Below are 14,772 nucleotides of genomic sequence, written 5' to 3'. Positions count from 1 at the left end.
AGTAGCCCGGAGTTTGAGGCTCGACACATCGATCGATGAGCTGCTAAATAGCGATACCATCGTGACAACGTGCTGGTTGTATTAAAGCTTAACCTGGTGTTTTTATATTTTATTTGTGTAAATGTTCCGTCTGGTTCTGTCCAATACATGTTTCCTCAATGAAAACAAGGTGTATTATTTAATCTGTTATTCATGTGTAAACTCCGGGAGTGTTTTATTTGGACAACAACTTACCATTAGCTAGCATGTAACGTTAGCTTTTTGTTAGTGGTTTCTGTGGCTCTGCTTGTTGCAATCATAAGCTCACACATACTGTCACCGTATTGGAGCTGTTACTAAAAATGGATATTTTAGGAGACGATGAAGTCCATGACCTGAAATGCAAACCCGTCGGCCGCTTGGATATGAGCCACGGCTTCCTGCACCACATCCGGAGGAACCAAATTGCTAGGTGATTTCCTCAACTGCTGTTAGCCAGAGCTAGTCGCGTTAGCGAGCACACTAGCCAGGTCGTGTCGTCCAGTCTCAACCTTCAGAGTTGCAACTACTCAATGTTTGTAGAAGTTGATCTGCTGGTGAAGCAAAGGACGGCGGTGGGGCGGGTAACTTATTGTCTTACGCTCAAAACGAAAACACAAAGAAATGCCGCATTGGCCCATTGACCAAAGTTATACTTGATTTAATACACTGGAGCCAATATCATATAACGTTAGCTGTTAACTGCATATTGCAAAAAATAGGATTACAAATCCAATTTGTACTCAGTGTAATCAGTGCTGTGTCATCAGAGGAAAGTTAGCGTTTATATCGAAGAAACTGGACATGTTTCTCAGACCTTCATGATTGATACAATAAGTACAAAGCACCTTTTACCTCACATGCTGGTATTTAACACTTTGCCTGATATGTGTTATCTCTACTAGTTGGTGATAGTATACGACTTTTAGGGGTATGACCTTAAGAAAGAATATTACAAAAGTGTCTTTCATTATTATTATTATTAGTCACGTTACTATTAACGATATAATTACTGCTTTTATCTTTATTACTCTACTATATCCACTGCTGCTGTTATTATTAGTAGTCGTACATCTTTCCATCATTATTCAACCTACTACTTTTCTTTTATGAATAATTTATGGTTGTTCATTCTGCAGACATTACATATATTGCACTTCTGTCCATCCTGATGGAGGGATCCTCATCTGTTTTTCTCCCTGAGGTTTCTTCCTTTTTTCCCTCCCTTTTGGGAGAGTTTTTCCTGTTCCGATGTGAGGGTCCTAGGATGCTGTGTATTATGTAGATTGTAAAGCGCTCGGAGGCAAATTTATATACTATACTAAATACATTTAATTGAACGTTGCTGCTAACTATTCACACAGGATAGTTGTATGCAACGGGGATTGGCCAACTATATTTTGTTTCTGAAATATATTTCACTAAAGCAAATATATAGAAGAAAACATGAAACATAAAATGTATTTACTTTGACTATACTTTTTAATTGCAGAAAAAGAATAGAGTGTAACAACTTCCTATATGTGCCCTTAGGCATATTGATATATTGAAGAGTTTTTTGTTGGTTTTAGGGAGTCAGGATTGATACTTATAATCCTTATGCAGTGAAGCAATAACATAACCGTATTTCTGTTTAACTAACCAGTTTAGAAGTTCAGAGAAATGTTAAACTGCATATTTTTGAAAGGCATTGTACATTTCAAAGCAATAACAACATGTTTATATATTGGCTTCTCAAGAGATGACTATGATAAAGAAGTAAAGCAAGCCAAAGAGGTAAAGCAAGCCAAAGAGCTTCAGCGGCGGAGGGAAACCACAACCACTAGACGACCCCGGCGGCCGGATATCCAAGTGTACCATCCTCGATGCGGACGTGAGTTTGATGCACTTTGTTATTATGCGTTTGCCAACAGTACATCCACTAAAGAATATGCATCCCTGTGCTCATTTTCCAGATGGATCAGAGCCAGGGGCCGGTGCTGAGGCTGAAGAGTCTAATGAGAGTGGGTCAAGCACAGAGACAGAGACCCTTGGTACTGAACTCTTCTGGCTCGACTATCAGGCGGACTCGGGTACACTTACCTCCTTCCTGGTGCACAAGGTTAATGCAGATCCCTTTGACTGATATTTCTAGCTCTTTGATCTAGTTTACTTTGCTCTTAATGACCTCATGCTCTCGGTTTCCACAGGAGGATAAGCCTGAGATGGTGGTGGATCGTGTCGCAGAGAAGAACATCCTGGATTCAGCCATGAGGGCCGCTCTAAAGGCTCGAATTCGGAAGGAAATTGACAAAAGACGAGACAAACGATGAGTGATATTCTCAAACAGTTGACTATGACGATAAAGGAGCAATAGACAAAGAGGAGCAATACTTCATTTGCAGTTCTGCACTTCGACATAGCGTTCACGCTGTTGACAGTGTTGAGGACATAATGAGGACTCTGGGATCATGTACAGTGACTATCAGCAGAGATCCAACTCGATGACCCACAACTAATCTGGCTTTTGTATTGGAAGGAGAAGGAACAGCACTTATCAAAGACAGTATGGTTGGGAGTTGACTGTCAGGGTCACATTGACTCCATTTGTCTCACTTGCATTGTTACCTCTCACATTGTACAGCTTAAAATAGACTGGACCTGAGAAATGATAGTGTTGCTTTTTCAGTTAAATTCAGAAAAGAAGTACGTACTCTTTGACAGAGAGCACTGTTAACCTTCCTCCTCTGTTGAACATGTCCTGTGTTTTGTGTTTACAAAGATCTATCTTTTATAAATAAGATTAATCCTTTATTTGGTCAAATGCTGTGAATGGAACATCAGTGATTCTGTGTTTAGAAATGTTACAATATAGTTGTGTTTCCAGTGTGGCTGTAGCCATGATAATGTGTTTGTGTGGCAACTGTGTTTCATTGTTTTGAGTATTCTAATTTATTTTGGATTTTTTAAAATACTTTTATTTTTGATACTGAATATTTTTCAAGGACATGATTCTTTACGTACAAAACAAATGACACACGCACACACATATATATAAAAAAAGCCATTTATTACTGTCCAATTGTGTCTGGATGTGCACTTGTGGAATTGAACAGCCATAAAATGTGAATGCTTTTTCTTAGTGTCTTGATATGTTGTAAAAACTCAGATGTGTGGGAGGAAAATACTATTTATCCAGAAATATCCATTTAGTATTGGGGATACAACAAAATACAATATAAAATGCAGTTGACTGATAGAAGTGTTTCACATCATATCCTCAGCAGGTGGCAGTATGAATCAGCGGTTCAAATCTGCAGGCCTATCTTCTGTGTGTCTCAACTTTTGTCTTAATCATTCATCAAATTCGATTCTTTTTTTCAATAAGTAGTGATTTCTAACTTTGAGGAAAAAATACCCTAACGGTAGTACTTGTTGAACCTTTTATTAATCTTGGAAATCTATTTAGGTACTAGCCATTATTTAATTGCATTTACGACCCTCCAAACTGGTGGACTAGTTGTTTGTTGTTAACCTGTTTCCCCTGCTGGGACAAACCCAACAAGTTAGAACCAGCCAGTGGTGTAGCCTCCCTCCTATCACATTCTCTGAATATGTGAAACAGACAAGCCTGTCATCTACAACAAAATTTATGTTAAAGAGAGGGATGTCTAGTTGGGGCTCACAGACACTGACAGAACGGCCCGGGGTCACAGAAAGAATGCACCAATTGGCAGATTTAGTCATGTTTATCTTATAAGACAAAAGATACAACTCGCAGATACGGCTAAACAAATAAATTCACCAACAAATGAAGTAAATGAGGTGGCATGAATAGTGACTGACGAGAGACATGTGGGAAAACAAGAAAGAACAGGAAGTAAAATCAAACATGACACATTTCAAGTCAAATAGGAGACATACTAAACAATAAATCACTTTTTTTTAATAAGTATTTTTGTAGTCTTGATTGAGTTTGTAGAAATCACTGTCTACAACAACATTGCTGTAAAAGAGTGATGTCTAGTTGGGGATCGCAGACACTGACAGAACGGCCCTGGGTCACAGAAACAAATAAGTCTTTAATAAGGGCAGCATGCCCCATTTAAATGTAGATACCATCAGTTGTGCACAAGTTAAATGTATTTCTGTCTCATCTGACAATGTTTTCCAACCCCATGATGAAACGGGGTAACCCAAAGTTCCACTACCACTCCGGGCTCTAAAGAACAAAGTTGAGTTGACAATTGGACAGACGAGCTGTCGATCCACACCGTAGCAGGGGATTCATTCATTGTTTCCATGAATGCATAAAAAACGGAAAACTAAATCCTGTGACCAAATGGTGGGCCAAGTCCCGACAGTTATGCAACGCCCAGTCGAGGAGGAGTGGCCTCTGCTCTGCTATTGGTGAAACAGAGACACTCCCCTTTAGGTTGCCTCCACCCTTCTCCGGCTCACTTTTCATCTTCCAGCCAGCATGTGACTGAGACTCTGAGCCAGGAGACATATTCCCATGTCGACAGATTATCTCCAGTTTCACCACTTCTCTATTGGCTGAAAATGACCCAATCACAAGTCACACCTTCCCCTCTCAGTGCAGATTCATAATAACAATGTTATAAAACGCACAATTTGTCATGCAGGTATATATACGCCCAGGAAACACTAGAATGTAATGTAACTGTCCCTGAACCTTTACTGTGAAAGGCAGGCTGACAGTTCTGTATGGCAATATGTAAATATAGCATAATATGTTATATCGACACGCGTAACACTTACATTCCATTTAGACTATTATCTAGAGGAAGAAAAAGATAACTACCACCATGAATCAACTGTTTCTTTTTTTTTTTAAACAATATCAAAGCTTGCATTAAAACTACTGTTCCACTTACATCACATGTTTAAATACATATTTTGGACCCAATGCCTTATCCAAACCCTTTAAGGGTCAAAGTCTCTGAGTGGATACTTATACAGCTCCCGTCTTATAATGGCTTATGTCACCTTGTTAGTTATTATTTATTGAGGTACTAAACTTTAATGTTTACGTGAAGCTCCATTGCTAAACACAAAAGTACACCAAACCTGTTGACCCTCTCTCTAACTTGGAGTTCGGTTTACTTTGGAGGTTGAATTGTTATATTTACATTCTGTTTGTTTGTCTTCTAAAATGGCGACACTCCAGGATCAGGGCCCAGTTTTCCTGCATCATCTTGGATTGCCCCTTAATTTCTCTTTATTATTTTAGTGCAAGTTAATCTAGTGTAACAAAACACACATTTTCTAACCACGTTGATTTGGACTGTTTTTGTCATTTACTCAGCAGGTGAAGTAATCTCCGAGAAGTTACACAACATTCGGGAAAAAAAAAAATTGTCAGGGCATTCAATTACTAATTGAGTCTAATGCTACTTTATACCCAATGTGAAAAACACTATGAATTGCTAGACAAGCTGTGAAAAAGCCGACCTTTTCCCTTTGATAATGCCGGCTAAACCAACAGCAGTTGGTTTAAGTGCACCAACGTTAACAAGGTGAGAAATGCGATTGGAGTAAAATAAAAAACAAAAAAAAACTTAAAGAGCAATGTGTGGCTTTGATTTCACTTTCCTGCAAAATAAAAAAGCAGAGCGACAGCAAACTCGCACAGATATAGCTTCAGCTGTCACCCAATCCACACAAGAAACCTCGCTGACCCCGACGAACTGCTGATCTGCTTCTGCCCTTTACACCGTGACCGGGCTCCCTCTGGCCTGTTGGCTGTGAGACACATCTGTCTCGGTCTCACTGCCGTGCTGTCTAGCTGTGCGTGTCATGCATTGTTTGGTCTCCGATGTGAGCAGAGCGCAGGTGGTGTCGCCTCAGCTCTTTGTCGTGGGAAGAGTTTTTGCAAAGGAGAAACAGAGATAAACTATAGTGCATTTCAGTGCCCCCCCCCCCCCCTCAGTGCTGTGACACTGGTGCACTAGTGAATGATCGTGCCCATTCAAGGCTGTGGAAGACTAACCCCCTGGACCACTTAGTTAAATATAGACCAAATGTGGTCATGGAAATGCACAGCTGCAGTGGTCAAACTGCAACAGGACTTGAGGTCTGAATTTGATGCCGTTACTCGAGTATGAATACATAGCGCGATATAATGTGATGTACTTTTTTGTAATGAGCTGGGCCAGCTCTCCAAGACAAGGAGTACTTCTAGATATTATTCATTAAGCCAGCTTGCATAGATGTATTTAGAGTTTAGAGTAATTTAACTGTCAAAAGCCGAACTCAGTAATTGGCAGATTCAGTGATGGTAACCTAATAAAAAGCTTAAAGAGTTAAACGGGGAGGCAGGTACAGCTCGCAGATACGGCTAAACAAATAAATTCACCAACAATGAGGGAAAACAAGAATGAACAGGAGGTAAAATCAAGCATGACACATGAGGAGTGAACTTTAAATCAAACTTTCAAACAGGAGACAGACTAAACAATAAACCCAAGATCATGACAGCTTATGTATGAAAATATAACATATTACAAAAAAGAGTGATATAAATCACTTCCTTTCATAAGTATTTTTGTAGTTTGGCTTTCTTAAGAAACGTTACTTTCTTGATTGAGTTTGTACACATGGTTTAATGCACTTATTATAAGTCGCTTTGGATAGAAGCGTCCGCTAAATGACATGTAATGTAAAAGTGACACAATCAAAGTAAGCATGTTTCATCTGTGTCTTTGGCATTGCCACAGGAGCTAAAAGTACCTGGAAGTGCAGGTACTAAACTAATGCTTATGGGACTGCCCCCACATGTGCAGACCCCAACATTAGCCGCTCAGTGATTTACAAAGCTGCAGGATTTATGTGGCACAGTAACTATGGTAGTTCTATTACCAGTTCAGCACTGAAAAGGCTCCAGAGATCCTGCGCTAGGAGAGGATCGATGCTGAAATCTCTCTGACTGAATGAGTTTCAGTCTGGATAAACACTGGTTGGAAACAAAGAAATAGAAACATTTCAGGAAGTAAAAAGGGTTTACATCTTGGATCAATCATGGGGAATTTGTTTAAATATAATGTATTTGTTGGTTTCAGGGAAACAAACAGATCATAGAATATTCAGCGGCATAATAGTTTATGATTTTGATCATTTTTACAGTTTATTTTTGTCTTTTAGAAGGACAGATGTTTAACTCAACACAAGGAGAAATGAACGTTGCTAAGCCTGTGAGGCAGATCAGGAAGCCCAAACGTGTCTGAGTGGAGACTTCATAACCTTTCTGTCACTGGATTTGAATAACTTAATATCTTTTCTCAACTGCATTCATTTCTTTGGAAAGTTCTCATGTCATATTTATTAATCTTAAGATTTCTTATTTCTAAACTTTGTGTACTATTACTAATTAATAAAGTTAGTTGTCCTCAAACCATCTAAGTAAATAGCACTAATACAACATTTGCATTGCCCTAGAGGTGTTAGATGTGTTTCCAACAATATCAATTTGCCTTCAGAATACATTTCATCTTCTTTGTATGCATCTCCTTGTGTTGATTTGGTTTTTTTAGGGAGCATCTCAACTATTGTCATAAATACTATTTTGTCCCAAGTGTTGATTTTATGAAAAGAATAGCGCTGTGTCATCTGACATTGTTCCTCCAGCGCAGCTACATATAATAAATGTGGTGTGTCACGAACGGAGGTGACCAACTTCCAACAAGCACCAATGTGATAAACACGTTATGAATGCATGTGTATACTTCTGAGGCCATTGTGATCTTATGAGAATGATTGACCAGCAGATTGCTGAATGTCTGCTTCACACTTTCTCTGCTCAGCATCCAGCTTGAGAAGCTGCTTAGTCACACTTTGCTCTGCACACTCAAACAAAGTGCTAAAGTATGCCCCAGTCACATTATAAGTACCGGTAACTAATGCAGTGCTTTAAGTCAGTGGAAAAAAGATACAGATTGATGCTTTGTTTTAAAGAAAGGTATAGAAGACCTGGGAGCAATCCTGAACTTTCAGAACACGTATTCAACAGGGAAAGCCTTCGTTGAACATGAAGGCACCTGGCTGTGCAGTTAATCTCCAAGAGCTGTCACACTAAAAGCAGCCGCTCAGGAGTGGAAGTACAACAGCCAGAAGCAAACCAGACCCGCTTCAAACTATTCCCCTCCAGCAAGACTGCCGATTGCGAAACAGCCGTCACATGAACTCATTTTGAGAATCGTTAAGGTTTCACCTCACATACCTGAGTGCAGTGCACATTGGCTTCAATCCACCTTTCAGACTCACGAAAGACAAAAGCTTCTCAAGACTGGTGGCTGCATGGCAGCATGGACTTGTTTTTATGACTGCCTTCAAGGAGAACTGGGAGTTCCAAGTGAGCTTATATGAAACATTACCCTGGAGGCTATGATCAATATATTATTAAGAGACCCGATGACACTGCAAAGTAATGTTGTAAAAATGTTGAGCAATAACTCAAAATTCCATTCAAACAATTAAATGTTTGGGACATACTTGAGATGATGCAAAGTAAATTGTGGCTAAAGCTGCGGCGCTAAGCCCCGTCAGAGCGCTTTGCCAATACATGGACTTATTTTCATGTAATTAGCAGTTGCCTCAGAAATATAAAACTTCATTTAAAAAAAGAAAAGAAAAGGGGAGACTAAACCAAACACCAGCAGCAGCAATAGGGTGCTCGGTTTGGGGAGCATTGAGATTTAACAGACATAAAACATGACTTTTATGGTGCGAAATAAAAAGCTCAATGTCCATGCAAGGCAAATACAGTATGGACAATTTAAACATGGCCGTTATAAGAAGGTTAAATGAAAGATGTAAAATCACCTCAGTCTTCTTATTATTGCCAGGTATGAGACACGCTGGATTCCAAATGGCATACTCTGTATTAACAGGATGCAGTAAGACATGCTAGTATATCATTTGACACTTTTTCCGGCCTTACTAAAGTCAGTTGCAACAAAGAGTGTTGCGTTGTTATCCCTGGAAAAATGAATAAATATCTCACGAAAATAAAAACCATCAATGACAGACATTTGAAAGGAGTAGTTGTTTATTACAGAGCATAAGGAAACTACCCAGTCTAGACAGGGAGCACAATACAGTATGAGCTACTTGTTCCTCTGGAATTTGAGCGCATGTTGGGATTGAGAAAAGCAAATGGGGAGTAGAGGAAATAGAAAAGGCACTCCTACACTTACGGTAGCCAAGGGATCACCTTAGTGGCAAAAGGAACAAAACCAAAACTTGAACCCATCCCAAAGATGATGGCTGTGTAAACACGGCTGGTTTCTCTGTACAACACCAACCAAATGTTGCCATTCCATTGAGGATAGGTAAGAGCTAAAGAATTGCACCAGACATGTTAATGGCATTTCAAAACCAACCTACTTAAAAATATGATCTGTAGTCCAAAAATTAAAAAAAAAAAGTTATAAAATAGTCATCAACAGTGACATTTTGGAGTTGAGGCAGCCCAAAGCTTTTCTGTACAACACTCTGGAGCCTCAAGCCAAACACTGAAAAGTAATCAAGTCAAAAGGAATTCAAGATTCAATAGCCATGTATTTTTAAAGCTGCCTTCTGAAACATTGGCTTCTCTGTATCCACCCAGTTTCAGAGAACAAATAAATAGTGTTGAGGTTTGACTTCAAGCCAATAAGACTCTGTGGCAAAGAATACTCTCATTAAGGATGAAGACGGAGACCAGGTTTCTCTGTAGCTACACCTGCCATCAAGATACTTAAGGAGTAAAAGGGACATTTGTCACTTCAAACCATAAAAAGCAAGTGAAACTCACTAAACAGAATGCATTTTAAAATTGAATTTCAATTCATAACAATCGAATTTTGCCATTATTTTCAAGTCAAACAAAAACCCCTGCAGACCAGAGCAGTGACATAGCAGCTTCTGACTTTTCTGTATTACGTCAGAAAACAGCAACGGTCTGTAGGGGCATTTGAGGATTATAATCCTTTGAGCACTTGATTAGGATTTGGTTCTCCCATTAGCCCGCAATGCATAGCATTTCTTTTGTGAAAACAGCAACAATCCTTACATTTTAATTGTGCCATTCTAGCATCCTCCACAAAGATGCAGGAGTAAAGCTAACAAAAAGGATAAACACCTACTGGGTCAGGGAAATTATTGTACCAGATTGCCAAAAGGAGGACCGTTTAGAAAGATCTGATCTGGCACTTTGGTAAAGTGCTAGATCGGAGAACCTCCCCCACCCCTCGACTATCAAATTATGCTTCCAACAGGACTTTTAAAATGTAGATGTTGCAGAGACTCCTTAGATCAGTAGCACCAGTTAATTAAGAGGGCTTGTAGCCTAATATGCCATCGCCATGACACTGAATAAGAGACTTACGATATTGACGGGAGTGGAATGCCAAAAGGAAAACTCAACGCCGCTATTCAGGGTCTATCACAGCAAGAATCAGGGGAACCTCAAGACGTGGGACAACACAAAGTACTATGGTGCATGAGTTCATGGAACCCATCTAATTCTTTAGACATCAAGTTTCTTAGCCATGCCTGCTACGACCCACTATGATACCGCAACCAGCAGAAAAACAACAAAAAGACAGGGAGGGAGGTGAGTGAGAAAGGTAGTCATGTGTTAAAGGATACCATTACTATGAGAGAGAGAGAGAGAGAGAGAGAGAAGGGCATTTCACCCCCGTAACCTTGGAGGCTTCTCTGTAGTATACACCAACAGGCCTGGGGGGAAAAGCTTAACATGTTTAGTATTTGAGTTTTTTGGGCACCTCCCATGGGAAGGAGTCTCGGCCAAAGTGGCCATAGGCTGCGGTCCTCTGATACAAGGGCTTCTTCAGATCCAGCTCCCTGGAATACATAATCAACATACTTAGCAGCAGTCACACCCAGCAACCTCAAATGCACACAATCATGCTCACACAAGCACAATGCTCACATTAGCCGGTTGGAAGTGCCGAGTGCTACCCAAAACAATAAATCTATAAAGAGATTGTTAGACCAGTTGGTTAAGAGGGATTTGTGAATATTCAACACTTACCCTGGCAACCAAACTCACCACTGAGCAGTGTGGTTACTGCAGCTGGAAACAACACTCTTCAATTTACGAAAATAAAACCGCCTATCCAACTATGAGCAATAGTGCTTCATTAGAGAAGGTTATCCTACACGTCTACACCAATAAATGAGACCGTTGCTCCCTCTATTTCCCCCCCCCCTGTGTAACCTTCTCCCCTACGTCATATAATTCAGTAGAAAGCAATAAGCCAATATCAAAGCTTTAGATCAAAGAAGTCATATAACATGAAAGCTGCAGCAAAAGAAAAAACGGTATGGGCTCTGCAGTGTGTCAATATACATAAACTATAAGTATATCCTGGACAGGGCTATAAATAAAAAGACAAATCAAAGGCATCAGGACTGGAGGGATCTGTTGCGTCACTGAGAACAGGTTGCTTCAGAGGGTACACATTACCTGACAATGACTCCAGGACGGAGGTCAAAGTTCCTCTTTACAATGTCAAGCAGCTCCCTCTCACTCCTGTGGGAGCTCCCGTAGTGGAAGATAGAAATGGAAAGGGGATGGGCAACTCCAATGGCATAGGAAACCTAATACAACACACACGCACATGTATTATATCAAGAATAAAAACACATAATACTTCAGGTAGGAACCTCTCGCAGCTCCTCACAAAAAAAAAGAAAAAAAAAAAAGAGCGGGTTCAACCACTCACCTGGACCAACACTCTCCTGCAAAGCTCAGCTTTCACTAGAGACTTGGCCACCCAGCGTGCAGCATAAGCAGCAGAGCGGTCCACCTTTGTGTAATCCTTCCCAGAGAAGGCACCACCGCCGTGGGCACCCCAGCCTCCATAAGTGTCAACAATAATTTTACGCCCAGTCAGGCCAGCATCCCCCTTTGATGAAGAGCAGAGGTCATACAGGTGAGTAACTCACAGGCTAAATATTTTTCTAAAAAAGCCACACCCTCCGTCATTTACCTGAGGGCCTCCAATTACAAATCGCCCACTGGGCTGCAGGTGGTAGATTGTGTCATCGTCCAAATAGATGCATGGAACAACAGCTTTGATGATTTTCTCCTTCAAGGTGTCTCTCATCTCCTCAAGGCATATATCTTCATCATGCTGAACAGAGACAACAATTGTGTGTACACGCACTGGAAGCATGGCACCATGGTCCTGGCGGTACTGGACAGTAACCTGTGAAATAAGTGAACATGTGAACAATAATCCCAACAAAGTATCATTTATTATAGTTATCAATAGCAGTCTGGGTTACCTGTGTCTTTGAGTCTGGTCGGAGCCATGGAAGAGTTCCATTGCGACGCAACTCGGCCATCTTAGCATTTAGTTTGTGGGCAAGGACAATTGTGAGAGGCATACTCTCCTCGGTCTCATCAGTGGCATATCCAAACATCAAGCCCTGCAGAAAAACAGAAAGTTAATCTTTTAAAAAAGCATTTGTCTCATTTAAGGATAATGAAAAACCAGTTATTCAACTACAAAGCACACATGGCCAACCAAAATGTTGTTAGCCACTACTGACCTGGTCCCCTGCCCCAATGTCCTCCTCGTTCCGGTCAATGTGAACCCCCTGAGCAATGTCGGGAGACTGCTGCTCCAAGGCCACAAGAACATTACAGGTTTTATAGTCAAAGCCTGTGCAAGAGACAAGACAGATGAGCATCAAGACCCCAGTCGTTCGATACCAACCAACTACTGACAAGTCAATGAAAGCACAACTCAGACATTTGCCACACCTTTGGAGGAGTCGTCATATCCAATTTGGCGGATGGTGTCTCGAACTACTTTCTGATAGTCCACTGTCGCTCTTGATGTCACCTCACCGGCCAACAGAATCATCCCGGTCTTGGCAACAGTCTCTGCACGAAGCAAGAAGGATCAATATATTGACTTGCACAAACATAAATATTGAATAAAGAAACAACAATGTTGCATACCACATGCAACTTTGGCATCAGGATCCTGTTTGAGATGGGCATCCAAAACGGCATCACTGATCTGATCACAGATCTTGTCTGAAAAACAAGAACAATAATTGAACTAAACACCGGCAACAATAACTGCAGCAAACCCGGCACCGATCAATCTCGAGGTTAGTGGGAGTGGCTCAGAGACCAACAGTCGCCATTTCAGCATGCGCACATGTGGTGGGGAGGCGAGGGCGCTCAACTAACATCCACCAGGGACCGGAACTTTATCAAGCGCGATTAAGGACTAAATAGTTAACGCTATCCTACTTTGTCTGCCGACCGTAAATAATTAGAAGCCCCCACTACCGTGCGCTGCTAAGGCAAACAGATAATGCCTTATGGACAGCCTGGGCACGCTTACCAAACAACGCGTGATGATATTGTAATAACGGAGTATTTAAGTAACGTTAACGGAGCATGTCTGCTACGAACAGTGGTATGTGTGCCGCCCGTGGACCGAACATGCGATAGCATCTTCATTCAGCAACGACTAGCTAGCTAACATTAAAGCTAGCTAGCAGCGCGTGCACAGTGGCTCTGCTAACGTTACGCAGCACAAAAGGCCCTAACGTTCAAATGCAATTATGCATGTTCCCGTTTTTTCTTATTAAAAAAGTAAAAACAGAATGATACATTGAGATCATTTCATAAAAGTCCAAATAGCTGTTCGGGTCTTACCGGGGTGTCCTTCCCCGACCGACTCTGAGGTGAACAAGAAGCAGTCCTCATCAATGAGGGAGTTATGAAAACCATTCATCTGTCCGTTCATTGTCGCTAATGGCTGCTGCTGGTGTGTACGAATGTTACAGCGTTGATTTCAAGCTAACGTGTGTATCTTTTCTCCGAGCAGTGTCTCGTCGTTTTCCCTCCTCGCCAGCATAACAGTCTAAGTATATCTGTACGTAGATCCTTTGAGCCTGAGCCTCATGGCGCAGAGCTCCACTATTTATGCTACGAAGTCAGCCTCCCTGACGTCACGAGGAGGTGGCCCATACCGTTGAGCCTATCGAAGGGGTGCGTGTGCGTGTGTGCGTGTGCGTGTGTGTGTGTGTGTGTGTGTGTGTGCGTGCGTGAGTTAGTTGCACCCGGTGCTGTGTTATAAACCCCACCAGTCTTGAATCACGTAGTTGCTAGATCTGATTTTAATTGTAATTATAAACGTCTCCTCCACCACGCCCAAGCGCTCATCCTTCTGAAATGTCTTCCATCTACAGTTTGACACATGGAGGATGTTGACTGATGGTTGACGCTTGATGCAGCTCAGTTTGACTGTCCTTCCCACTTCATGTCCTGCTGTGTTTCAAGATGGTGAAAGTAGCTGGTTGGCTCAATGTGCACACAGGAGCATTCAGTTTAAAAGCTGTACTGCTTATGCCTAATAAAAGTTCAAATGTTAGGTGTTTGTTTTTTAGATGGGCATCCAGTGTCATGTATCAACAAATTTAATAATGTTTCCAGGAAACATTATTAAAGTTTGCTATAAACCCACACTGGTATATAATCTGATAATTAATCTGATTTTAATTGTATTTCACATGAGAACATGTGCTCTTTGGAGAAATAAACAGATTCACCTGGAAATAATTGCAACAAAGTGAAAACTGGACCGAGGAGAGCGAGTAGAGGCTTTGTATATTATATATAAACATAAATTGATTATACTTTACTCAAAAAGCTTCCATCTCCCTCTTACCCTTCAGGCACTGTTGTTTAATATAATCAAAAGATCTGATGGTGAACATGTT

At 41.0% G+C, this 14,772-nt stretch overlaps 2 protein-coding genes across 3 annotated transcripts; one reads left to right on the top strand and one right to left on the bottom strand.

Annotated features, from left to right (window-relative positions):
• Window positions 1-56: 56 nt before the first annotated feature.
• c9h2orf68 (chromosome 9 C2orf68 homolog) lies at window positions 57-3,132 on the top strand. 2 transcript variants are annotated; one of them, XM_034541431.1, is made up of 5 exons: window positions 57-75; window positions 355-451; window positions 1,758-1,891; window positions 1,974-2,119; window positions 2,208-3,132. In XM_034541431.1, exons 2-5 carry the CDS (start codon window positions 405-407, stop codon window positions 2,328-2,330), a joined length of 450 nt encoding a protein of 149 aa, XP_034397322.1. In that variant the 5' UTR covers window positions 57-75; window positions 355-404; the 3' UTR covers window positions 2,331-3,132. The 2 variants fall into 2 exon arrangements, with proteins under 2 accessions (XP_034397322.1, XP_034397321.1); XM_034541430.1 differs by lacking the exon at window positions 57-75 and having other exon boundaries at window positions 88-451.
• A 5,914-nt stretch (window positions 3,133-9,046) lies between these two features.
• Window positions 9,047-13,977, bottom strand: mat2ab (methionine adenosyltransferase II, alpha b). The gene is made up of 9 exons (XM_034541975.1): window positions 13,706-13,977; window positions 12,995-13,072; window positions 12,794-12,916; window positions 12,580-12,692; window positions 12,313-12,456; window positions 12,015-12,233; window positions 11,748-11,930; window positions 11,489-11,622; window positions 9,047-10,863 (listed from the first exon to the last, which is right to left on the bottom strand). Exons 1-9 carry the CDS (start codon window positions 13,794-13,796, stop codon window positions 10,761-10,763), a joined length of 1,188 nt encoding a protein of 395 aa, XP_034397866.1. The 5' UTR covers window positions 13,797-13,977; the 3' UTR covers window positions 9,047-10,760.
• Between the last annotated feature and the right edge of the window lie 795 nt (window positions 13,978-14,772).

This window comes from Cyclopterus lumpus, chromosome 9 (assembly GCF_009769545.1).
Source record: "Cyclopterus lumpus isolate fCycLum1 chromosome 9, fCycLum1.pri, whole genome shotgun sequence".
Lineage (NCBI taxonomy): Eukaryota > Metazoa > Chordata > Actinopteri > Perciformes > Cyclopteridae > Cyclopterus > Cyclopterus lumpus.
The sequence above is the reverse complement of the archived record's forward strand: the minus strand, read 5'-3'. Positions and strand labels throughout refer to the sequence as shown.